This window comes from Conger conger, chromosome 13 (genome assembly GCF_963514075.1).
Source record: "Conger conger chromosome 13, fConCon1.1, whole genome shotgun sequence".
Lineage (NCBI taxonomy): Eukaryota > Metazoa > Chordata > Actinopteri > Anguilliformes > Congridae > Conger > Conger conger.
Window position 1 is genome coordinate 34,654,603 of NC_083772.1, and position 26,282 is coordinate 34,680,884.

Here is a 26,282-nt window from a genome sequence, read left to right on the forward strand (position 1 = left end):
CATGTAATTTACATTACATGTAATTCACTAAGTGTAAACGTGTGTTTGCAGTGATTTGGGCCATGTGTCCATTCCATTCGATTAGATTAGATTAGATTGGATTAGATTCATTAGGCAATTGTCATTGCCTTCCTCTGCATTTAACTCATCCTAGTTACCTAGGAGCAGTGGGCAGCCATAGAACGGTGCCCAGGGACCAACTCCAGTTCTGAGGCCAAAGCCCTGGTCAAGGGCAATGGCAGGAGCACACCAAGGGGCAGTTTACACACTCCAATCAGCCTAACCTGCATGTCTTTGGACTGTGGGAGGAAACCGGAGTACCCGGAGGAAACCCACGCAGACACGGGGAGAACATGCAAACTCCACACTGAAAGGCCCGGGCGGGGCTCCAACCCGATCTTCAACACTCAACAAAATGGCTGTCAATACTGATGAAACAACAGGCAAGCTCACTGTCGCCTCTCAGAACCAGAATGATTGAAATGTGCAATATGAGGGAGAGCGTTGATTGGGTGGGGGTGGTTCACAGTTTGAGAAACTGCTCTATTCTGAGCAGTTCTTGGAGATTAATTAAGTGATACTGTACTAGAAGAAAACAAAGTGAAAGGCACTTAAAATGCTTCAAAATGTCATGCATTGTTGTTGTTTTTTAATCTAACGGCGAGGGAAAGAGTGCTTGTACAGAAATTGTTTATCCTGCGGTTTTTAATTATGTCTTTTATTGTTTAATTAGTAATGGTTGTGCACTTTTATAAATTGTTCTCAATTAAGCTATGCTTATAGCTGATACCTGGATTTCAGACTGATTGGACAAGTGTTTGTTCGTATGCACCTTTGTTATGACTGAAGTAGGCTCATTAGCTGAACCTTGTTGCTTGGTTGCTTGGTTTGTTGGTTGGCTGCAGTCTTAAGGTGGCTTCTTCCTGATGGTGTTTTTTTTACACTTAAAACCGTTTCTTGAGTACACTGCTCTGAGAATGCTCTCCCACTTTAGTGCACAATAGAACCACAAAGGATGGCAGACACCAGCAGGCTTTCATTTTACCTTTTCACCTCCGCTTCTAAACGGAATGGTTTCAGCAATCCAAAAGCCCACGTTTGATTGACTTTGCCACTAGCCTTAGCGTTTTGGAAAGGTGTGTGGGTTCACCCAGTGTGCAAAGCTGCCCCCGGTGGTCGGTGAGGAACTTCAGGTTGAAACGGGCTAATTGGGAACTGGAATTTGCCCCATTAACAAAGTACCTGGAAAATTAGCTGCCCTTTTTCACCGGTGCTCGAATCCCGATGCTAGGTTGCATGCCTCGACCCCTGTCTGAAGCTGGTAGGATTTAGATTTAGGTGCTAATTAGCGGCTAGATTAAAGGCAGCTCTCCTCCATGCTGTCTGATGTATGTGTAGAGATGGCTGCGATCAGTAAAAGGCATTATCCAGACAGGTTGCTGTTGTAAAGCGATGTTTGTGTACAGTGTTTGGCTCATACAGGTTCTTTCTAAAGCGTTTAAGCTCTTAATTGGATCTCTGTGTTGTGGAAAGGCAAAGCACCAGCTCTTCTGCCTTTGCTGTCTAATATGTGGCTGGCTTGCACACTTAATACCTTTCAATCAGGTCTTTAGCTCGGAGCAGAGTTCCCAGCCGTCTTAACAACAAAGCTGAAATATTACATAACCTAGATCTTCCTTTACCAAAGACCATAACAATGTGAATTTAAATGAAGATTCTTTTTAAAAATTGTGATAAAATGCAAGTAATGTTTTTGACATTTTGTTTAAAATGGCCTTGGCCATCCCTGATTTCGAGTGGCCAGCGTAATGCATTTATTTATAGGTGCAGGGGAGAGGAATCACGACGGTGTGGAGGGGTGTCTCGTTTATGCAGCCCGGAGCAGTCAGACAGATGGTCTGATCTATTAGTCTGCTAAGCAAAGCCCGTGCACCAGCTTGCCGGCTTTTCCTGCCACTCTCACCTCCAATCGTTACAAATGAACCGCACACACGTGAGTGTGTGTGTGTGTGTGTGTGTGTGTGTGTGTGTGTGTGCTCGCATTTCCTTACAGCCATCTGTGAGCACCTGTGTGATGAAGCCCTGCAGTGTTTATGGGCCAGTGAAGCCAGTACGATGCCATGACTAACTGTGCAAGCGCCCAGGTTATGATGCATGTACTTGGTCCAGCACTAAGGGGTTATTGGTAGGGTAGGTTTATTTGGGAATTGTGTGTGTGTGTGTGTGTGTGTTTGTGTGTGTTTGTGTGTGTTTGTGTGTGTGTCCTTGTGTGTGTGTGGGTACATGCTTGTGTGTGTGTGTGTGTGTGTGTGTGCGTGCATGCGGGTGCATGCTTGTGTGTGTGTGTGTCCGTGTGTTAGTGTGAGTGTGTGTGCTTGTGTGTGTGTGTGTGGTATGTGTGGGTACATGCTTGTGTACGTGTGTGTGTGTGTGTCTGTGTGTCTGTGTGTGTGTGTGTGTGTCCGTGTGTTAGTGTGAGTGTGTGTGCTTGTGTGTGTGTGTGTGTGTGGTATGTGTGGGTACATGCTTGTGTACGTGTGTGTGTGTGTCTGTGTGTGTGTGTGTGCACGCGCATGCGTGCGGGTGCATGCTTGCTTGCGTGTGTGCGTGCGTACGTGTTGGTAAATGTGAGGGAGACGTGGAGCCCTGTGCGTGAGGGGGAGTTATATGCGCTGCTGTTTTATTGAGTACTTCCCTTCCTCACCCAGCCAGCACTCTGACTGAATCACACATCTCCTGCGTGACCTCCCCTCTGAACGCACCAACGGACTCCATTAATCCCTCCGCGTTGAGAAAACACTCAGGAAAAAGTCGTCAGGGCCTCCATAAATCTCCCCCAGTCCCTCCGCCACTGTCTACTGAATTTGGACTTTTGTTTCCGCTGTTATTTATGTGCTCTGGCTCTAATGAATCACGGGCTAAATTTAACTCTTCGCTTTTTTGACAAGGAAACAAATATGGTGAGTGCATTACTGAGCACTGACAGATAACGTCTGCTGGCCGTAAGAAATCATGCCGGTCCCTTGGGTTTCACGCTTAACATCTGGAGATCCCCGATACGTTTTTGGGTTACCCTAGTACTCCTGCCCCCGAATAGGCAGCGCCGTCAGCGATAGGCTAAGCGCTGATTGTTCTGTGTTACGTGATATTTATTCATTCCTCTTACGTTCCTCCTTTTGTACTTTGAGCCCGTTTTACACTTCTCTTAGTTTTCCTTCTGCCGGCAGGGAGATAGAAGCTGTTTGAAGTACTGCCGCGGTAGGGCTGGATCAATAGAGTTGGATAAAAGAGATGGACTCAATTCTTTCATGTCAATCCTCCACTTTCTTCCTCTCCAAAATGAAACACTTGGAGGTATCAGGTGCTCACACACTCCAGGCCAAGGAAGTTTTGAACTCCAAGGCGGTGGGGAACGCTCAGGAACATTTAAAACGCTCCCCCTAGAGGACGGGAGGTTCAGTGGTATATTTAAACTTTACACCACTGCAGGGATCAGCAGCTTCGAAGAGTAGGTTATTTGAAAAGGGTCAGTTTTCTAGAACACTCTTTTAATTACCAATTACCAAGAGTGAATCAGAATTAGAATGTTCAGTTCAGAATATTCAGTCACAGTTAATCTGTACAGTTTTATGTTTATGTACATCATTAATTAATGTTAACAACTACAGGAATGAATTCCAATTCACACTGGAAAAAAATAACAGTCATTGTATTTGTTAATGCTTACGAATTACAAATTTGCTAATATAAATATGCATGTAACAAATTAGTTAGTTACCACATACATTAACTAAAGAAAAGTTAATTTAGCATTTGCACATCAATTCATTCATGTTAAAGACAATATATTTTATTGTAAAGTGTGGCCGAACATTTCTCTCATGTTTGTGATGTCACACCTTGAAGGATTAAGTCTGACATGGGTCAGAACCCACAGGGCTCCATGACCCTGCTCTCCTGTCTTTACTGAATTCTTTTCACCAATTTTATCACACTGCTCTTGGCAAACAACACTTCCCTTGTTTATCGATTCATGCCAGATCCATACTGCTGGTTCCCCACACTCCCTGAAAAACCTCGAAAGCAGAAAATTAAGAACGATAAAGGCAAAAAGCCAAACAAATCAACAGAAGTATTTTGAGGAGCTTTTTTTAAGGAGATTTTGTTGAAATGTGTGTTAAATGTGGATAGAAAGGCGTCATGCTCTGGATCAGACTCCACATCCTACTCGGGATGGGTTGGGGTTTGTATGGGTGTTGAAAGAGTTAACCCCGGTCTACTTCTGTATGAAATTTGTGATTATCTGCCAACCTGTGATATAGACTGCAAGTCTCATGGGTTGTGGTTCCCAAATTTCAATAGTCCATGAATGTGTGGCATTGTAAGCATGGGAAACATGGCATTATTATGAAGAGCTATTTCAAGTGAAGCATTGCTGTGTAAAGGTCAACATCACTTAGCTGTTGGCATCAAGGAAGCCCATTTGTTAAAATGTTATCTGGGGCGTTAATTTGGTATATTTATGGGACATTATCTTTTCAAAAATTTTAAATCTAAGGGCTTCTGAGCTGAAATCATTGAATCTCAATTGTCAGTAGAGAACCCTGACCTAACCTAAAGTCACCCTCTCCCTCTCTGTATTTACAACTACCAGACTGCTGTGGCTCTCAAACTGTGGGCGTACATTTCAAAACTGCAATCACTGTGCTTTCATTTTCATTTGTTTGGAGGTAACCCCCAGTCAAAACTAGGAATATGTCACTAGCTCTATGTCACTGATACAGTGTAGAGATAGCCTGCAGCTTTTTTTTGTTATGGTCTCTTTGCTCAAGGTTTCCAATGAGTCAGTGCTGATGGGGTACGTCTTGTACAGTGAGGGAACCCGATGCAAGTTTGTTATTTTCCTCAGTGGAGGTTAGAAACAGCACAGAAACCGCTCGATATGTGTGAGGATCCACACCACTGTCAAGAAAACCACAAACTACTACGCCTCTGACAGAGCAGGCCTCACTTTGACCGAGAAAATGTAATTTATTTCGGAGCTCACACAGGCTAAATTCAGTTAGACCCGAATTAACTCCGAACGCATTACAGCGCCGCGATATCTCCCCCCCCCTCCCCTAAAGCGAGGCGTATCCAATCATCCGGAACCGCATCACGCCGGCGCCCATACATGTTAGCGTTCGCCCGCGCAACACAGGTGTCCTCTCGCTTGTTTACAGCGGGGCTTTGTGCGGATTAGACCGCGTACAATTAATCTACGCCGGCACCCTGGCAGCACACAATAGGGACAAGCCGCATGATTTATGGGGGCTGGCGAGAATTAAGAGCCGCACATTAACCGGGAGCGGCAGTCCTTACGAGCGGAGCAACAGCTCAGTGCTCTACGGGTGTTTGTCATTCCGCGACGACTCCGCGACTCCGCCGCACCTACAGCCTAATTATTAATCCTTAATGCCAGGTCGCCGTGACTGCCAGGCTGCTCCGTCGCCGATGTATTATGAATTTGAATCGCTCGCTCCGTGAAATATTTCCGTCAACTTTTTGTGAAAACTTTCGAACGTCGTGGACAAAAAAAAGTTCGCTCGGAGTTCTGTCGGCAATGGTGCCGTCGCTGAAGAGGAATGCAATTTATCACTCCGTTTAGCCCCCTCCGCCTCATCTTATATCTGTCTGAGGAAGATGCTTAGATTGCCGTATGGCAGTGGCGCCCTGTCATGTGCCACGGAGGAGCAAGAGGAGGCAGTTGTTCATTCCAACCGATCATATAAACTGGCTGATTTCACTAGTTACTTCCCTCCTCTCTGGCTGGAGATATGTTAACTAGTGAAATCAGCTGGTGTAGCGCTTGGTTGGAATGAAAACCTGCATGCTCTTGGCCCTCCATGGCACATGATTGTGCACCCCTGCCGTATAGATAGCCTATATGAGGGATCCTTAAATCCGGCCCTGGTTTTCTTTCCTCCCAGGTAATTAACAAGGGTAGGACACCAGCTGTTCTTGGTCCTTGGTGACTGTAGTTTGAGGAGCAGGGGCCCGATGTTATTCTGAGAAAATGGAAGCAAGGCCCAGACAGAGCACAGCACGTGTCCTGTGCAGAATGTGTTGTTAAGTGATCATGATTAAAATCGAACCGCACGAGAGTAAGCAAAAGGCATCAAAATGAGTGCCTTGCACCCGATGGGCATGCGTAGCTACAATAATAAACACGTTTGCCACTAAACCAATGCTAATCTGTTATGTCTCTTGAAAATCAAATCTCTTGCTCTCCCTCTCTCTCTGTCTCTCCCTCTCTCCCTCCCACCCACCTCCCAGTGAAGGCTTCTCAAATTAAAATGTAGATTAAACCGCAAAGTACTCCTAATAACAAATGCCAAGTGGTACATGTTTAAATTACCGTGGGAGCAAAACACATTATTTTACCAACACCTCAGGGGAAGGCGCATCGCTTTTACCGCCTTTATCTTACGCTGACTGCGTTTAGGGACACCGGTCCTGATAACACTCCACGGCAAGTCAAATAACCCCTAATTACGCTTCACTTACAGGAGCGCCATGACACAGCCTATTCGCACCATATATCCAGAACTACCTGTTTGGAATGAACAAGACCGTCCGCTTGCTGTCTTCCCGCCAAAACTCGGTTCCACCTCCAGTGATGAGACATGCATTCAGACTTTTGCGGTTGAACTATGTCCACTGCGAACGGATCCCGATTTTTCCCAAGCGATTTTAAATGAAAATTCCATTACGTTTCTCACCGACCGCCTTTTTAATAAAAACGGACGCGACTAAATAGAGCTTCATTTTCTCCACGGCTCTGACAAGCTGACATGATGGGTATTATATGAGTACACCCGGTACTCTCATGAAGCGCAGAGCCAAATCACTGTCGGCTGTTAGCTAACGTTAGCAAATGTTTTTTTTAAAAGTTTGAAAATGTTGGCCAACGCTATAAAAAGTTGAATACGTATCGACGGCATTAAAAGTATCTGACTTTGAGGAAGCACAGGCGTCCATCTGCTTGGCAACGTAGGATATTTGAATGTTGAAGGGCAAAGCTTTGGTCTCTGGCTTGCGGTTGAATGTGTTGGAGGAGTGCATATGCTTCAGTGTAGGTGCAGGTGGTGTAGTGGCGCTATGAGAGCACATTACTGTAGAACGTTCCAGATGGCAGGTTAACTTTCTCCTCATTTCTCTTCCGCCGAACATGCCGAGCCCAACGCTGCATCACAACAAGCAGACAACAGCGGCAGGTATAAACGTCGAGCCGGTTCGTTTTTCCCCCCCCCTCCTGTTTGAGCTGGGAAACGGCGTTCAGAGTTCGCCTGGGAGCCGTGTTCCTCCTCGGATGGGTTTCCGAGCCTCGCGGTTCGTCCTCGAGAGCGGGCGTGTGCGACAGCGGCGCTTCCGGCCCGCTTATCTCCGCGTAACTCTGGCGTGAGGCGCATCAGCCTGGGAGAGGCTGTTCTCTCACCGTAGAGGGAGATTACCGGCAGGATATTATTTTGAGCAGTTGGGCTCGCGCAAAGTTTTGATGCGGTTCCAGCTCTCTGATCACCGAGAGAAAGTTAGAAAGCTGTTATCAGGCCACGTGCCATAACAAGGGGGAGGCAGCCATGATGAGAGGCTGCCAGCATATTAATCAGCCTGCTTTCTAGCAGGAGAAAAACATCTTTAGACAGTAGTCACAGTCATCTGAATTCAGCGCAAATGCTTTTTTTTTTGTCTTTTTTTTCCATCGCATTGATTCGTCTGCGTTTCTCACAGTTTTTTTTCTCTCTCCTTTTTTTTCACCTTTCGATTCATCTTTTATATTTCTCTGCCTTTCATGAAATTGGAAAAGGGGGGTACGACCAAACATGAAACGCAGAAATCAATAAGCCCGGCTTTGATGGGCAGCATTGTGTGCAACCAATGGAACTCTTCTCATTTAATCAAATGATCCTAATAATATTTGATGCACACATTTAGCGGTATGGCCCCTTTCATCTGTTGACCTTAGTGCGCATTACAGCGAAAGCAGGAGCTCAACTCAGCCACCCGTGTGTCTGGTGACAAGGCCAGACGATTTGCGACTTCATATCTGGGAAAATATCAGAAATATCGACCTGAGTTATGGGCTAACCGGTTAACTGAACAGGGTGGCAAACCAGCAGTAATATTCACAGTCGTGTCTCATAAAGCTCCATCTCGCTGGAAAAGAATGTGGGCATAATTTGAATTCCCGATTTATGTATTGTGAATAGGTAATTATGTGGTTTCAGACAACGAATGTACGAGGGTGGCAAATCTTTCAGGGTATAGTTCATCCGGTGATTTGCATACAGAACGGTGTGTAATTTACAATTAGAAAGAGCTGAATTCTGTGTACAAGGTCTGCGCACAATGCTAATTTGTATACCAGCGTTGCTTGCGCTGACATTGTTATCTCAGGCTCCACCCAGGCGCATGTCCGCTCTGTTTGTCGATTGGCCGTTTTGCGTTTGCGTTGCTGCCGCGCTGTTTTATACCTCTCCGTCGCTCTGTAATAGCGGCGTGACTGGGGAAATATACCTTGCAGATTGGGGTGATTTAGCATGTGTTTGCGGCTGTATGATGTAGTGTTATGGGGGACAGCCATTAAAGCCCGGGCCATTCCTCAGAGAGGACGGCTCTGGCCAAATGCGCTGCTGCTGCTGCTGCGGGGGAAATATGTTACTGTCTGGAGCTGTCACACCGGGAGGAGTAATGGAGGCCAGGTCACGGCCAAGTGTGAGTGTGTGTGAGGGTGCAAGTGAGTGTGTGAGGGTAGGAGTATGTGTGCATGTGCAGGTGAGTGTGTGAGTGTGACAAGGTGTGTTTGTGGGTGTGAGTGTGAGGGGGTGTGTTTGAGAGTGTGGGTGTGTACATGAGTGGGTTTGTGTTTGTGTGTGTGGGGGGGGGGGTGTGAGGGTGTATGTGTGTGTGTGCGTGCATACTGCAGGTCTATTTGTATGTGTGTTTGTGTGTGTGTGTTCAGGTGTGTGCGTGCGCATACTGCAGGTGTATTTGTACGTGTGCTTGTGTGTGTATGTATGTGTGTGTGTGTGTGTGTTTGCGTGTGTGGGTGTGCATTCTGCAGGTGTAGTTGTTTGTGTGTTAGGGGGTGAGGGTAGAGACAGAGCTCCTCTAATCAAGCTGAAACACTTCCCTATCTGCGGTACACAGTGTTTAATGAAATGGCTCCCCAGGGTTTGAGTAGAGTATGAGCTGTGTGCTGATGTCATTGAGCTCTACAGGAGCACAGTCTGAACCAGCTCACCGCTGGGTGTGACTGCAGTACAAAGCCCAAATAACTGCTGTCCTTTCATACGTGTTTTTCCTCGTGGTCTGTTGCTGTGTGCTGCCGGCTCGCATTAGAGATGCACACTTAAAAAAAAGAAGAGAGAAGCTGTAATTACTTTAAAACTTATGACCGGTAAAAACAGGCGACCGCTGTTCTACAATCCGCTCTCACACTGTACAAGCACATCCCATTATTATTGTTTATTATTATTAATATTGTCAAACAGACACCAGTGGCCCAAGTGACCCAGCTGTTTTATATTTATAGATATTCCAGCTCTAGTGTAAACAGCTATAGGCAGCAAGTACTCCACTCTGCTTCCCAGCATGCATCTGGCAATTAGCCAGTCAGGTACCTTTTCTCATCATTTAAAGGGTCTCTCTTTGTGACAGATGCATTTTGCATCCTTTATTTAATCATACAGAGTGGGACTCATTTTATTCCCATGAATCAACACCAGTTAGTCTCATTTAATATTTTTTTTGCAGTGCCAGTAAACTTTTTAATTGGACTGCGAGTTGTACAGTCTAGCTAGTGAGACTCCTATTGTAATTTATTTTACTCTCTCCTGAAAGTGTCAGAACAGATGGTCCAAGCTCAATATTTCAGCAACCAGGTTGGTTGGACACAGATATTGCTTAGTGCGTCCTGAATCGCAGGTTGAAACTAGGTCCCATTTTGTGTAGGAGCTGCTTGAAACAGTAGGCTAATGCTAATGTGAACTGAAAGGGCATGTCTGTTGTTTGTTTGGCCTCTCAATTTGTCCTCTTAATGCAAGAGATGTTTCTTGATGTTATTCATTATTCCTGGTGATATAACTGCTCAATACAAGCTCCTTTTTTTGATCACACCACGTCCTAATGTAATCACTGTCGAGAATAGTTTTGATTGATTGATCATTATTCAAGTTGGTTTGTTTTATTGTTATTTATTGAATTTTGTGCAGTTTTCCAACTGTGCTTTGTCTCTGTACCTGAAAAGTGAAATGGAAGTGGTTTATTAAAGGATGCTTTTCCTTATTTCTGCTGGCAAAGCATTTTACTTTGTCATAACAAATCATCTCTGGAAAAAGAATAATGAAAGTTGTTCAAGCTAGCGTGTTTTATTGCTTCATAATAATACATAAATTGTGTGGACTCCTGCATTGGTAAAAGTGTGGAACATTACATTAATTTTAAGTGATCTGAAAACTTCAGGATTTCAGGTGAGACACTATCTACTGAAGAACACACACTCACACTTTTTTCCTGTGAGTTCAATGTATCTCTGGTTGCAGTGTATTTTGTTTCAGTATTCACTTCTTCTTCTGAGATACAAGTATTGTGCAGAAAAATATATTGCATTTCTCAGGCTGCTAAAGATAAAAGAACCTTTAAAAAAAGATAACATAGTTCTAGATATCGGGTTTGTGCTGGGTATTGCGCAGGGTCATATGAATGCATTTAAATAATGCAGCAGTTCCAGGATTCTTTGACAGGCAAATTTCTCTGGACAGAGCTGAAAACGATTGATTCCTGAAAAACACCGGGTGTAGGGTTTATTACATGTTACATGTTATTTGGTTGATGCTTTTATCCAAAGCGACTTACAGTTGATTAGACTAAGCAGGAGACAATCCCCCTGGAGCCACGGCTATGCGGATCTTATCATGGTAATAATGCCTTTATTAACTAGTAATAACCTTTGTAATATGCGTATATAAAATGACCAGCTTATTTCATCATGGCACAATTCAGCTGCATTATATCAATAAACATTGCAATCGCTGTAACCTGATGTATTTATGTCACATGTCCTATGAAAGGTGCTTGAATGTTGTTGTGCAGCGTGTGCATTGCGTAACTCTTACAGTATTAAGGGATTTAAGAATGGTGTAGCAATGCAGACTTCAAATAAAGTCTAAAGGATTCTCATAATTACATTTTTAAAGGTCGGTGCTAACACTATAAATCTGACTCATAGAGTGGAAGTCATTATAACATCGCCCTATTGGTATATCTGCTGTCACAGTTGGTGAATGTACCTACAGCAGTGATATATTGATGGAAGTCTTAGTGGCGTCTGTGAATCGGCAGGTTTTGGGCAGCCTGTTAATTTGCACCTTTAAGAGGATTTAATCTATTCAGTCAGCTGAACCGGACATCTCGAGACACCTCACAGGAGAGGTATGATTTCAAGAAGACAAGAAGATATTGTGAGATTGCCGTATAATATTCAGAAATGGCATCTGCAGCTCATATGATATCTGAAACATGCTAGGTACGGTGCGGCATGTTATATTTACAATGTTGGTACGATGTTATGGAGGTATCTCAGTCTTTGCTTGTGAGTCCCAAAGAGAGACGTTCATAGTAAACTGGGGAGTGTTCTTGCAGGCACTTCTAAATAAATCTTGGGTCACACTTCACAATAAGGGTACATGAATTGACATGAACAAATGTAGTTGTTAACGTGTGCAAATACATTCATTAAGCATGAAATTCACTTTTAATTAGTTCATGTATTTGTTAATTACAAACTACTGTATTGGTTACATGAATATGTATCCATTAGCAAGCCATAGGATACACTTTGTAATGTACTGTTCAGGAGACCCAAGTGCAGACCAGGGGATATTCAGAAATCTTTGTTTATTAACAGTTGTTTAAAGCCAGTAATCCAGGAAAAACATTGCCAAAATCGAGATGCCAAATAATAGTAAGTAAACAGTCCAAGGTCAAAACTCCAGATGATCAGAAAGGCGAATTACAAAAGGGCAGGGCAAGAGCATCGTCAAAAGAATATCAAGAAGATAAAAAACCAAAAACCAGAAGGTAGACAAAACAAAAGGGGTAAGGAAATCTCAAAATCAGGCAAAGGCGGTGTCTTACTGAATGTTCTACTGAGACTGGAGTTTAAATGCACTGAGGGAAAAGACAAACTAGGCGGGGCATGAGAGTGAGGATGATCTAACAAATTAACATCAGGTGAGAAACACAGACATCACAGGGGAAGATAAGTGCAATAAATATCAATGTAGACAGAAAACCAGACATGATAATGAAAAATAATACATTTACAAGAATAACAAATATAACTAACAGACAATACTCAGACACATAACACATTATAGTTCACCATTAACAAAGACATTAACTGCTTTTTTTTTTTAATTCCAATATGAACTGGTATTTACTTTTGTCGTTAATATGAATTAATGATGTACAAATACAACAAGCAGCTTAACTTATCAGTAGTTACCCATACATTTACATTTTTGTAATTTGGCAGGCGCTTTTAATCCAAAGCAATTTACAAGTGCATAGGTTCTTCCACAAGTTAAAGCATCACATCCATAGCTAGTAAAATACACATGAAGTGTTGTTCTAAACATACAGTCATCGTAAGTGCAAAAATTATTATTATTATTATTTTATTTTTTGGGGGGGTTAGACAAGAGGGATAGGGATAACAGAAAAGGGGGCGGGGGAAATCAGGAGGTAGGACTAAGGTACAGTTTGAAAAGGTGTGTTTTTAGACTGCGTCGAAATAGGGGGAGGGATTCTGGTGTCCTGACAGTGGTAGGCAAGTCATTCCACCACTGAGGAACCAGAACGGAAAACAGGCGTGAACGTGCAGCTCGACCGCCAGGTGCTCGTAGTGAGGGAACCATAAGGCGACCAGACCTGGCAGACCGGAGTGGTCTAGCTGGGGAGTAGGGAGTGATTAAGGATTTTATGTAAAGTGGGGCAGTCCACTCAGCAGCCTGAAATGCCAACACTAGGGCCTTGAATCGGATGCGTGCGGCAATAGGAAGCCAGTGGAGGCCAGTGAGGAGCGGGGTGACATGAGCTGACCTGGGCTGACTGCTGATCAGGCGGGCTGCAGCATTCTGGACCAGCTGGAGGGGCTTGATGGCAAAAGCTGGCTAGGGGGTAGTACAGTAGTTACTTACTGTAACAACTACGTTCATTCCAATTCATGTGACCTTATTATAAAGTGTTACCAAACTGTGTTTGTGCTGCGGTGTGGCATTGCCTGTCCAGGAAAACTTTTGTAGTTCTTGCTTTGATTTCCCAATTTATGTGGCTCAACCAATCAGACTGTGAATAGCTGAGAGCCAGTTATTCTGTTGTTGTTCCTCTTTCAGTGCACAGCTAGCCAATGACATTGTTGTTCCTGGATCCGACATTGTTTCTTAATTCCTCCTACATTTATCAATGCAAGCGGCCTATTGGCGCACACATCACTTTTGCAAAGAATCAAAAACTTGCAATCGTATGCAAGGAGTTATGCTGACCTCCTAGAAATAGCAAAACACCTGGTCTGATATTCTGGTTGTACATCAGATGACAGATATTCTTCTTGTACGTAAAGCAGGTTTGCTGAACTGAGCTGTTTTGGTGGATTTTGGGGATAAGTTCTGGTAAAGTATCCCAGATGGCATAATTCGGTTGGGAGATTTGGGGTGGATTTGTCTCCCTTTCATGTTTTTATGAGTTTCTCTGAAATTCTGAAGGCCGTTACATACTGGATTTCAGCAAAGCTTTAAAAAGACATTGGTTTTTGGCAGGTGCTTGAATTGCTGACCTGAAATGCATTTAGAAGGAGAAAACTGAACTTGAGTTTGAAGAATTTCAGAGGAGAAAATGGAACTTGAGTTGTCTGTTCTTTACCCGACTATTTTGTGAATGTTGTTTTGCTGGTAATTAGTTTTTGATGCAGAACAAATTTTATTTTAAAAATAGCTTCTGCATAGTTATTAAGCATTTGAAACAGTGATAAAACGGAAGCAGAAACAGAGTTTGCTGCCCACGTTATCCTGTTGAGTACATTTCCGACGTTACATAATGTGTGAATAGCACCCATCCTATAAGCTGTCCAGTGCATTTCATTTCGACACTGATGAGACCTTAGTTTGCGTGATTTCATCTCCTGCCATACCTCAATAAATTCCTCAATAATGTGGCGGGTTTTAATGCGAAAGAAAGCCCCTTGCATTGACCTGGCTCTTTCCGCACTGTTAATTTCTGATATTTCTGCACTGTTAACTTTGCTGCCCTCTGCTCATTTCAGCTTGTAGCTCAGAATTATGACGCATTCTGACGATCTTTACACGGTTTTGTTTCCATAGCCCCCCTTTCAGTCAAGGCTCTTTCAGTTGTATATCATAGAGATTCTCTGGTGATACAGGCTTGTTTTCAGGTGTACGATACAAGCTTAGTCTGCACTCCCCCTCATCTCCTCCCTTGTTCTCGCTTTGATTGACGGCTGTTCTCATCAGGTCGGACCTCTAAGCCCATACTAAAGATACTGGCGAGAGAAATTTCTCATATTCCCTTTCCCCATCTGTCTTTTTTTGTGCTTCAGTGTTCCCAAAAGAGACGTAGTGGAGCAGTTTTTCAGACGTGAACAGATTGGCGGGGTTAGCAGTGAAGCAGAGCTGACATGGAGCAGCTACATGGCGCTAACGCTAGTCTGCTCCTGTGTATTTGGACCCAACATAACCAGTTGCACCGCAGCAAGCCCGTCGGGTTAAGAGCCCCTTGATTGCATGGTACTTTATGCTTTGGTCCTTCTGCCTGTCTCTGTGTGGCCCCTGGAAATATCCAAACACACGGATAAGAGGGAGCAATGTTTTTCGTCTGCCTAATCTTTCCCCCCCGGGGGGTTGAAGCTGTTTAAACCATCATAAATCCCTCCTCCTAAATTCTTAACTGCACACAGATGGAATTTATAGTTGAAATGTATTAGCTTTCAGTATTTCTTTCCCCTGTATCATTCTGAGTGAAGACTTTCTCATTTGAAAACAGAAAGCTGCATGTCTGGGACGCCATCCAACAAAACAAAGTTTGTTCCAAATGGGATTTAGTCCTCACGCCCTATCCTACTTCTCATGCAGGAGCTTAGCACTGCACTCTGTCCCAGGAGGGGAGGCTAATGTGCAGCAAGCCTGGTCACCGCTGGTGGATCAGGTTCAAGCATGCTACATCTTTACACGACTCCATGAGAGGCGTCCCTTCCACCCAGACACTGTTACCTCCACGCAATCCCTCTGATAAACCGTAATCAAGAGCACAATTTATATGGTGATTGGTTTTTGCGGAGTAGGAGTGGGATTTAAGAACGAGGTTTGAGCACGTACCCCCCTGTTGTAATGGAATTGGAGCAGGCGCGTGAACTGAGGTGACCCTGGTCCGACACTCACGGGCGAGTTCTTTGCCGATGTCACAGGTTATGAAAGTGCGGGAATGACAGCAGGGCTGTGACTCCGGGCATGGCGTATTCTGGAGTCAGTCAAGTTCAGTGTGCTGTCAGGATGACGGTAGTGTAGTGGTTTGCAAGTTGGGCTTGCATTTCAGTGGTTGTGGGTTTTACCCAGATGGGGGCTACTAAATCCGATATCCTCAAGTGACTATGTAGATACATAAAGGGATAATGTGTGTAAAAAAGTAAACTCTGTTAGTCGCTCCTAATAAAACAGTCTGTAAATTCGTAAATTTCTATTTATTTTCAATCACAAAACAGTTGAGGCTTAAGTGTGTTGTTGGTGTTGTTAAAGCAGCACTCATAAATGTAATTTAATTATAGGTTGTATTGTTCTTGAAGTGTATTGTTTTTTTAATAAATCACCCGATATCCTTGCACAAGGTACTAACCGAGAATGTCTCTAGTGACTCTGCAGCTATATAAATGGATTGTGTGTAAAACACGCAAACAGTCTACGTCACTGGCCTCGGAACTGGAGTTGGTCCCTGGGCGCTGCACTGTGGCTGCCCACTGATAGTAGTAGCTAGGATGGGTGAAATTCAGAGGACAAACTACTCCAAAGAGTTTAATAAAGTATATCTTTTCGTATCTCTTAAATGTCATGTCAAACACAAAACGGGACAGGCGTAATATGAGTTGTTAAAGTGCAATTTAACAATTGATTTTTAAAGTGTATTGTTTGAATAAATAGCTCTACTTTTATACTGGTACAATGTCAAGAACTCTTTGGGACGTTGACCTTGTGGAAAAGTACATTCATTTTCAGCTAGCGCGCATCTTTTAAAAGGTATATTTTTAGGCCTGGCATTTAGAAATACATCCACACTGAACTGCCACCCAGTCAAAATGATATACACAAACACAGTTTATAAAGTAGATAAGGAGGACTTGTACTGAGGTCAAAAGGAACTTATACTAGGATATGATCCACACCCACAGAGGATCATGCACAGTCTTGCCAAAGACAGACACTTGGGGTGTAGTAGTAAAAATCTGGCCATAAAATCCAAATCCAGTCCTCGTTTTCTTTTCTCCCGGGTAATTAACTGAACAGTTAGTGCTACTGATTGGCCAGACTGTCTCCCAGGTAAACGGAGGGTGGGAAAGCAGCAGTTATTGGTGCTTGAAGACCATGAGTTGATAATCCATGCCCTGTGGTAATGTTGGATTTTCTTTGTTTCAGTTTCTCTGCAGGTGGACATCAGGCCTGCCCAAGCTGAGATCAGTGTTGGAGAGTCCAAGTTCTTTCTGTGTGAAGGTAGGTGTCCCAAGGTCACTGTTCGATTCCTATGACCCTGGAGTATGTGACCTGCAGACATAATGCAATATGAGAATTATTCAGTTCAATTTACAAAAAATACACTATAACATTAACATACAGTATGTCTTCTGCAGGCATTATGTAATATGAATCACAAAAAAACATATTTTAAGTGAAATGTTAATGAGGTGATTGTTTATGAAAGCAGTTGCTATCTGCTATGACGTCTGCTGTGTGGACTAATTTGAAAACAGCCCTACGGCCACTTTAACATTGCCAATGCCAGTGTTTCAATGGGCAGCATTAGCACAGCCTCTTGACACAACTTTATTTAATAAAGCATCTGTAGAAAAACTGCTCTGAGATGTATGCTGACTTTATATTCACCCAAAATAAGGTGCAGCTAAGCAGAAAACAGTAGGGAAACGTTTCCACAAGAAGGCGACAAGCCCAGAAAAATAAGAGGATATTTGAATTTAACATGTTAAAGGATATTTAACTTTGGAGTAACATAATTGATTTTGTGGCGCCGTCCCATTGTACTGTGTTTACAGAGCACTAGGAGCATCAGTCGTCCCTAATGACTGTCAGCAGCATCACCATCCCTCCCAGTTGTCAGGCTCCAAATTCACTCCCGTCCATTTTTTGCTGAAATGACTAGTTTTGAAGCACAAACCAACTGACCTCTTTCTGTGAGGATAAGAGAAAAGGCATCACCTCATTACTTCCCCATTATTCTATGGTGGATGGACGTACATTATTATGCTTGGTGATTGAAATACTGTAATGGTATGATATGTAATTATCAGTAAGGCGACTCTGTACCGTTTGAGGATAAGTAATATGATATATAATAATTATGTGCGCGTATAAGTGTAGGCAAATGTTTCTGTTCATTCTGGATCGGTACTTATGAATCCATGGGGTATTGGACTTTTACAGTGTTTATGGTTTAATGAGGTAAGGCAGGATATAGCACAGCTTCCCTGGGTGAGGTATAATTTCCAAAAGCCTATTTTTCTTTCACAGAGTTGAAGGAAACGCGCTTAAAATGCATGAGAGAATGACTTTGCTTTACCCTTCCAAAAAACATGAAATGGCGTAGCCTATCATATGACAGGTCCTTCAAGATATTTTATTTTACAATTTGCAGGTGGTGCACCTAACATCTGAGCATTGCTTTTTAAAACATTAATGAATTCCGTACAGTCTACTTCAGACCAATGTCAGGTGTCTTAGTGTTTAATATATACCCCCTCGTGTATGTAAGGAAAGCGCTCTTCTTGTGGCTAGGCTAGGTTTTTAAGTTATTACAGGGACTGCAATCTCTCGGTAACATTTTTGGTATGGAATCTGAATACCAAAACTGATGTGCCTAAACTGTTTCACAATTCTGTGTTTCACTGTTATGTTAAAATGTAAAAACTTTAAATTATCTTTATCAGTATGGCATATACTGGCCAGATTACTTTGTCCTGTAATAAGATTAGAATACAATCTTTTGACATTTTCCACTGTAAACTGCTGAAGATCATCAGACACAGTAAAATAATATTCAAATCTGACAAGCAGGCAGGGCCTTATGCCAGTGTCCTGATATGTCTGTAGGAGGCCCATCAGACATTTGGAGGTGTTATAAGAACTACACAGAACAGAACTCCACACCAGAAACACTTCTGTATAGGTGTCAGACTTGTATGAGGTATGGGGAGACAGGCCTCTAGAGTTTTTTTTTTTTTTCTCACAAAAATGTGAGATTGGATTCATAATTTATAGAAAAAAAGCTATTGTAAGCGTATCAATTTTGAAATTCTGTCCAAAACAGTTTGTGCTTTTATTACATTTTTTACCGTTCTGTCTGTCTGGCTTTTCATTCAATCAATAATCAAATAAAACTTTTAAAAGCTTTTTTTTTTTTTTTTTTTACTGGAAAGTGCAAGCTTTTCCGTTTTCTTATTCTAAAGGGTAGTTTTGTGGAATTGTCTTCCTTTAAGAAGCACTGATGACAACAAAAGTAGAAAATAACTGCATAAATCACCGGAAATACTACACAACTAGGATCAAAGCTTAATGTTTCCTATATGGAGGGAAGAAACTGAGACAGGAATATTAGCTATTAAGCAGTGGGGTTTTTCATCAGACTGCATCAGACTTTAGAGTATATTCAGTATCAACAGTGATCAGTTTAAAGGGAAGTTTGATACTGGTAATATCGGTAACAGTGGTGTTTTCGATGGACGTAGCACCGTGACAAGCCTCATGTTAGGTATGTACACAGTATGCGCTTGTTTGGGTTTTACATGGGTACTGTGTGATAATAATGTGCATAATTATATGTTTGGTGTGGATATACATGTGAAGTGTGTGTATTCTGGCTGTGTGTATGTGTATGCGAATGTTCAGTGCGGGTGCAGTTCCATGTGTATGCATGCGTTTCAGTAGCGTACCTGACAGGCCTGTTTCTGCTGTCGGTCCAGTGGTTGGCGACGCAAAGGAAATCGACTGGTACTGGCCGAGCGGGGAGAAGATCCTGCCCAACCGGCAGGATGTCAGCGTCACCCGAAATGACGAGTCGTCCTCCACGCTCATCATCTACAACGCCGGCATCGACAACGCCGGCGTCTACAAGTGCGTGGCCCGCAACGGCGACCAGGACTCTGAGGCCACCATCAACCTGAGGATATACCGTAAGATTTACACGCGTGTTTGAGCCTATGTGCAGACACAAGCCTGAATGTTAAACATGCTACATGTCTTTAAGTGTGTGGCCTGCAACAACGAGGAGTCCTCACCCTTTCAGTCCCAAGCCCAGTATGAATCGGCTCCAGCCAAATCCCAAGGGGTTTTGGCTTTGGTTGAGAAAATTGAGAGAATTTAGTAGGGTTTCAACAGGGGCTCAAAACAATAGTACAGCAGCCATTGGGACTGGTTGAAAAGGTAAAAGGTTGCAAGTGTCTTATGGCACTCTTGGGATTTTACGGTAGTTAAGCTTGAGTGCTGTATGGCACTCTTGTGACTGATAAGGTTAAGCCTGATTTATACTTTGTCATACAACCTGTATGACAAAAATGATATGTTTTCAACTGAAAAAATGGTTACGTGACACTTGTTCTCAGTGTTGCGTACCTGTAGAATTTTGTTATGTCGACACGGTCATATTTGTGACGCAGTGCTGATTGGACAGCCAGATAGAACACACTGAAATGTCTTGTCATGGATAGGCTAAGCCAGGCGCCTGCGTGTTTTCAAAAATGTAAACCTCAGCTGTTTGGCGTCTTGTTACTATAGAGACAGCGGAACCCTCATCAAAGACCTTCGCCAAAGTACAAATACAAAATTTCAAGGACTTGTCGAAAGGTCATGCAACAAAGAATTAATCAGGCTTTAGGCCACCATCAACCTTCGAATATACTGTATGCTTTCAATTTAAGATACCTCCCACACATTTATAATACCAGGCACCTGAAATTATGCCAGGAGCTATCTGTTACCAAATTTATCCGCAAATTTATGACATCGACATTTACAGAATGCTGAACTGTTCAGTTTACAGAGCTTTGATGTGCGGAAGGCTAAAGTAGCTGAGCGTGTTAGCATTAGCTTAACTGTTCTTCTTTCAATATATTCATTTTGTCCATAATACTAAAATATGTGAAATGAGGTTGGTTTCAATGTGAACTCATTTAATGGAGTGCTGCTTCCCCTTCTCCCCTCTATTAACAGAGGCTGGGGGACCAGTTTATGGATCTGGTTCTTGATTGATTCTCCTGTTCCAGGTCCTCGTATTAACATAAATATTCCAGCATTTTAAATACCAAGTGACGGGAAGACTATGCTGGAGGACCTACATTTTTCAACTGAAATGTTAAATTGATGTCCTGATTCACTGCAGTCATTACACAATCCCTAGTTACTTATTATCAAGTATGGGAGGCTTCCATCTCTATGGTACCAATTATTCTTTGTTGAAAAAACATACTGGTGTTGCACAATTAAAAGTTAAAATACTCTGTGATAATACACGCTGCTTTATGGTAGCGGAGGCTGATTTGGGACAGTATGGTGTCCAAATTTGGTGAAGATATTTTTGTTATTAGTTTTAATAATGAGGTGGAAAGGCCATAGGAACTGTTTAACTTGGCTTTTGATGAAAAGGACATTTTGGTTCTCTCAGCTGACCATTTGCATATGGTGGATTTCATTATTTTCTACCTCTTCAATGAATTACCATCAGTTCCACAAACTCCTAAATGACCACGGCACAATACCTAATGATCCTGCTCATTGTGACTAATGAGTTTTCTTAGTCTTTTCCCTAAATACTTCTTATGCTTCATGAACGATTACAGACCTTGCTTACAAAAACGGCACGCAGAGTATAATTTTGTAATCTTGAAGAACGTAAAAGTTAATGCACCAATAGTTTGGGTTTGCAGATTCATTGTGCCCCTGCTTACGAAGAGAGAGAGAGATAAACAGAAGAACGAGCGATATTCACGGAGAAGGAGCCTTTGTAAGCGAACGTTGAGGAGAATTTAAATGTTAATGCAGCAATATTTTGTTTTCGCAGATTAAATGCGACCTTGCTTTAAAAAATAAAAAAAACAAATAGTAGAACGAGCACATCTCATGGAGCAGGAACCTTTGCAAGGTCATCCAGACAAATTTAAATGTTAATGCGGCGATATTTTGGCTTCACAGATTGAATGATGATGAGAGCAGAAGAGTCACGTTTCTTTTCTTATTTTCAGAAAAACTGACTTTCACCAGTGCCGAGTCCCCCCAGGAGTTCAACGAAGGAGAAGATGCCAACATCGTCTGCGACGTGGTCAGTCTGCCTCCCCCCAGAGTCATCTGGAAACACAAGGGCGCCAAGATCCAGACCGCCAAAGATGGTAAGCCGGCCTGTAGCGTAGTGGTTCAGGTACATGACTGGGACCCGCAAGGTCGCTGGTTCAATTCCCAGTGTAGCCATAATAGGATCCGCACAGCCGTTGGGCCCTTGAGCAAGGCCCTTAACCCTGCATTGCTCCAGGGCAGGATTGTCTCCTGCTTCGTATAAAATCAACTGTAAATCGCTCTGGATAAGAGCGTCTGCCAAATGCCATTAATGTCATGTAATGTAATGGTAAATCTAAAAAACTGAACAGCCCCCACAGAAGGTATTTTTGCTTCACTTTTTGGCATTTAACTTTAAATGTTTTCTTCTATGTCATTTGCACCTTTTGTGCCCAATAAGCCTTGTTCTTCAGAAACTCCACTTTTTGATCTTAATTGTTGCGTAGCAAAAGCATGCTTATAAAGGTTTGTCCTTTAAGTTTGTAGTGCTGTTTTAATGTTGACACCCCCCCCAATGCTGAACAGGTTTTGTTTTTTGTTGTGCTCAAGACCAGCTAATTGTGAGCAATACAATAGAGACCTGAAAACTATCCATGAATAACTTATGTTTCACCGTGTCTTCAGACGAACCCCTTTGAAACATAGTGCAGTTCTGTGTTGGTCACACTAAAGTCAGGCGTCAGTGGTCTCCTGATGAAACCTGTGGGTTGTGTTGTTTGAAGGGAAGGCGGGTTCGTATCAGTAGTGTTGCAATCGCCCTCATAACCTACGCCAATTTATCCACACGGTTTGCTGCACATTGCGCTGCATATTGATTTCAGTCAGTTAATTACTTTTATTTTCGCTTCATTAGCTTCAGTGGGTGTCAGCGTGGGCTCTGGGCAGGCTTTACACTAATAAAGCACAGGAGGGCTGAGTAGCGGGGCTACATTAGCGAGCTGAGCTAATGTGGAGGGCCGCAGGCACTGCTAGCAGCGCACTGGCTTACAGCGTGCGTCCCCAGCCTCCCAGCCCCTGCCATAGTGCACTTCAGAATGGACGCCTCACAGCCTAAAATGGGCCCCAAAGACTCATAGTGGATGCAGCTGATTTATAGTGTGGCTGGACTGCTGAACTACTGCTGCAACCCAGCCAGTTGCACTGCTGTTACGGCCTGGCCAGTTCTTAGACTGGAGGAAAATACAAAACAAAGTGTCTGTGATGTCACCCATCCAAACCTTTTTGTCTGTGCGGAAGTGAAGTTTGCGGGCACAGCCATTTTGGATCGTAGTGGGGGAAAAGGGGGACCTTGTATCCGGTGATACAGTGACTGTGCAGAATTTGTACTGTATTGTTGCCATTGACTTTGATGCATTGAATCTGGTGGCTGAAACACCTAAACTGGGGCCAGCCCCACACTGGTGCTAGTGAGCAACACCTTTCAACAAGATCAGGAAGTTTTTTGCCGCTTGGACCAATCACACTGCTGTTACAGCTTGGCCAATCACAGTGCTGCGGCAGCTTGGAGAGCCAACAAATGTCGTGGTTTCAGCCTAGCCAGTCCTGGTTCCGATGTTGCATAGCTAATCACATTACAGCTACACAATGGAACAGCACGTCGCTGTAAAGGATGGACAGTCACGCTACTATGCAGCTTAGCCAGTCAGGCTTTTGTCTAGCATGGCCAAACACACAATGCACAATACCCAGCCCCAAATGAGAGAATACCCAGCCCCTTCACATCTAGCTGGTTAAAGCAGAGGGCCGCTATGTGCTGTCTGTGTCCCGCTCAGTCCGTTTCAAGATCCTGGCCAACAACCACCTGCAGATCCGGGGCATTAAGAAGACGGATGAGGGGTCGTACACCTGCGAGGGCCTCATCATGGCCAGGGGAGAGATCGCCTTCCGGGTCATAAAGGTCATCGTTAATGGTAGGCCCACACTCATGCATCTTCCTCTCCTGGCTCTCTCTCTCTTTCCACCTCTCTCCCTCTGTTCTTTCTCTCATGCTTTCTCTCCCCCTCCCCCTCCCCATTTTCCCTCCATTTCTCCTCCATTTCTCCTGGCTTTCTCAATATTGCAGTAAAGTCCTGAGGATGGGTGTGTCAAATTTGTCTTTGATCCTCCTTATCAATCTGCAAGCATGTTTTTAAATAGTACCTTCTGAAACACCATGGGGGGTATATAACGAAGCCGGATTATTGAGTTAGCTGCATAAGTTCACTGAATAAAACCCGGACCCTTCCAAAACTGGAACACGGTCTGATGTAGAAAGAGCTGCTCCAAGTTTTACTCTGCGAACTTACTCACTTAACTCAGTAATCCGGCTTTGTGACAAACCTCCCTGCTCTTTCACTTTAGGTTTATTTTAAGTCAGTATTGTTTTGTTGTGTATATTAAAATGCTAAATTAATGTGTATGAATATGAATGAGTGTTAAAATGCTGTTCTGAGATTGCTACCAATATGTGTTCAAATATCAATTTTGGTGTGTGGATTACATTTACATGCTATATTTTGGTGCATGTTTTTCTGCCGCATATCTCAGTCCATAGTCTGCGTATGTAAGTCACACTCCGACGTGTGTTCCTGTGTTTGCGTTAATACTGATGTGTTGTGCCTTTGCGTGCCGTGCGTTTGCGGATGGAGAAACGTTTACATCATCGCCTCTTCCATTTCAGTTCAGCCCACCATCAGGGTCAGGCAGGCAGAAATGAACGCCACCGCGGACGGTGAACCGCCTGTGACGCTGGCCTGCGACGCCGACGGTTACCCAGAACCCACTGTGACTTGGGCCCGGTAAGCTACCGCTAACTCAGGGGTGCCCTGTCATGTGCCATGGAGGTTTTCATTCCAACCTATCACGACACCAGCTAGTTCCACTAATAAATGCGCCTTCAACCAGAGTGGAGGGAGCGAACTAGGGACATCAGCTGGTGTAGTGATGGGTTGGAATGAAAACCTGCAGACTCTCGGCCCTCCATGACACGTGCACGTCTCGTACAACCTGATTTTCCTCGGATTGTCAAAATCATAACAGCTTGTAAGCAATAGTATTGGGTCCTGACAACCTAGGTGTACGTAACCGACAAAAATGGGAGTCTTTTGATTTAGTCTGTCTGGAATCGACCCGTTAATTGAACGGTTTGGTGAAAACTCCATTGGTCTCCAGTCATTCTGTCAGCACCCGTAGCTCACTGCAGACGTTCCAGCCCCAAGTTCCGCCTCTTGGTCCTCCTCTTCCTCTCTGGATCCACGTTCATAACCGGATTTGACAGAACCTGGACAGAGGATGGATTGCTACTGTGTCAGACGGAACCTAGATCCACATTAACACAGCTACTGCCTCACAGAAACTTGACCCATACCGACCCTGTTATTGTGCCACAGAACCTGAATCCACACAGGTATGAAAATGAGCCAAAAATGATACACACACATACTTGGAATGGTACATAACCTTGTACCCCTAGCCAGCAACACATAATTCATGTGTGCCTTATTTGCTTCTAAATGTACTTGTTTGTACAGAAATAGAACATTGTTGTACTTTGTAAGGGTACATTTGGGAAATGTGTTCCTTCAACAGCGAGAAATGTACCACAAATGCCCCATTATTTCTGAGTGTGCACTTTATTTATGCCACCGTTGTGTAGTCCATAGTAAGGCCAACTTGTATACATATATGCAGTTCCTCCCTTATGGCGGGGGTTCAGTTCTTCTCCATGCATTTTCTGTACTGTGATCCCATCTCTGTCTGTAAGCCTCCATGTTTTCCTTTTCATTGACACAGCACATCTTTTGTCGTTTGTCATGTTCGGGGGTTATGAAATATCAAATAGCTCAGCTGTAATTAAAGCTACGGCATTCCTTGTTCATGATTTCTCCAAAGTATTAGCCTTGAAAAAATAAAAAAGAGACATGCAAACGTAATATGATCTGAGCTAACCGCTTGATCCATCAGCTCCTATTGGGACCGGATTGTTCTCTCTCGGGGCTGTGCAGTCCGCTGAAACTATGATGAAAACGCAGCGGGGAACGCGTGGCGATGTTGGCCTGAACCTTGCTCTCTTATTACATTCTTTATAAGAGCCGCGCAGCTCGGACGATGCATCAGAAACCTTTTTAACATCTCCCGCAAGGTCGTCAACTTTGGGGAAATTGCTTGGCCAAATGTCAATCGTCGATACCGCGACGCGGGCGTTAGAGGTTAAACGGACCGCGTTTGGCATCGCGCCTTCGAGGGTTTCCTGGTGTGCTTCCAGAACGTAGCCCGTGTTATCGGAGACAAATGCAGTTGCTCGTCTGTGACCGAAAGCTTCCCACATGCGGCTGGTTTGACTGGTTCCTTTGTAGTTCCTCTGCGTTTCAGCAGCCTGTGGTACAGACTTATGCCAAAGCTGCTTTACTGAGGGGGTCCCTGCCATTGCTTACAGGCTTCTGGAGAAATGCACATACTGGGATTTGGGGAAATCAAGTTCGAGTTCGGGATGTTTGAGCTCAGAATTGCTTTCGGCGGGCCGCTGGTTGACACATTCGGTCAAAGGCCCGCATGCATATTTTTTGTGCAAAGTATGAATATTTTAGAATCCAATTTTGGTCAAAGTAGGCATATTTTAGGATCAAAGTGCTATTTTTCCAAGCTGTT

At 43.6% G+C, this 26,282-nt stretch overlaps 1 protein-coding gene across 5 annotated transcripts in view; it reads left to right on the forward strand.

The window, feature by feature from the left end:
- Positions 1–26,282, forward strand: part of LOC133107675 (neural cell adhesion molecule 1-like) — a 209,556-nt gene that overhangs the window by 118,819 nt on the left and 64,455 nt on the right. For all 5 annotated transcript variants that reach the window (XM_061216738.1, XM_061216739.1, XM_061216740.1 and 2 more), the window contains exons 2-6: positions 16,740–16,814; positions 19,295–19,504; positions 21,569–21,712; positions 23,429–23,566; positions 24,316–24,433. In XM_061216738.1, the coding sequence (XP_061072722.1) occupies positions 16,740–16,814; positions 19,295–19,504; positions 21,569–21,712; positions 23,429–23,566; positions 24,316–24,433 (685 nt within the window). The remainder of the gene's footprint in view (positions 1–16,739; positions 16,815–19,294; positions 19,505–21,568; positions 21,713–23,428; positions 23,567–24,315; positions 24,434–26,282) is intronic.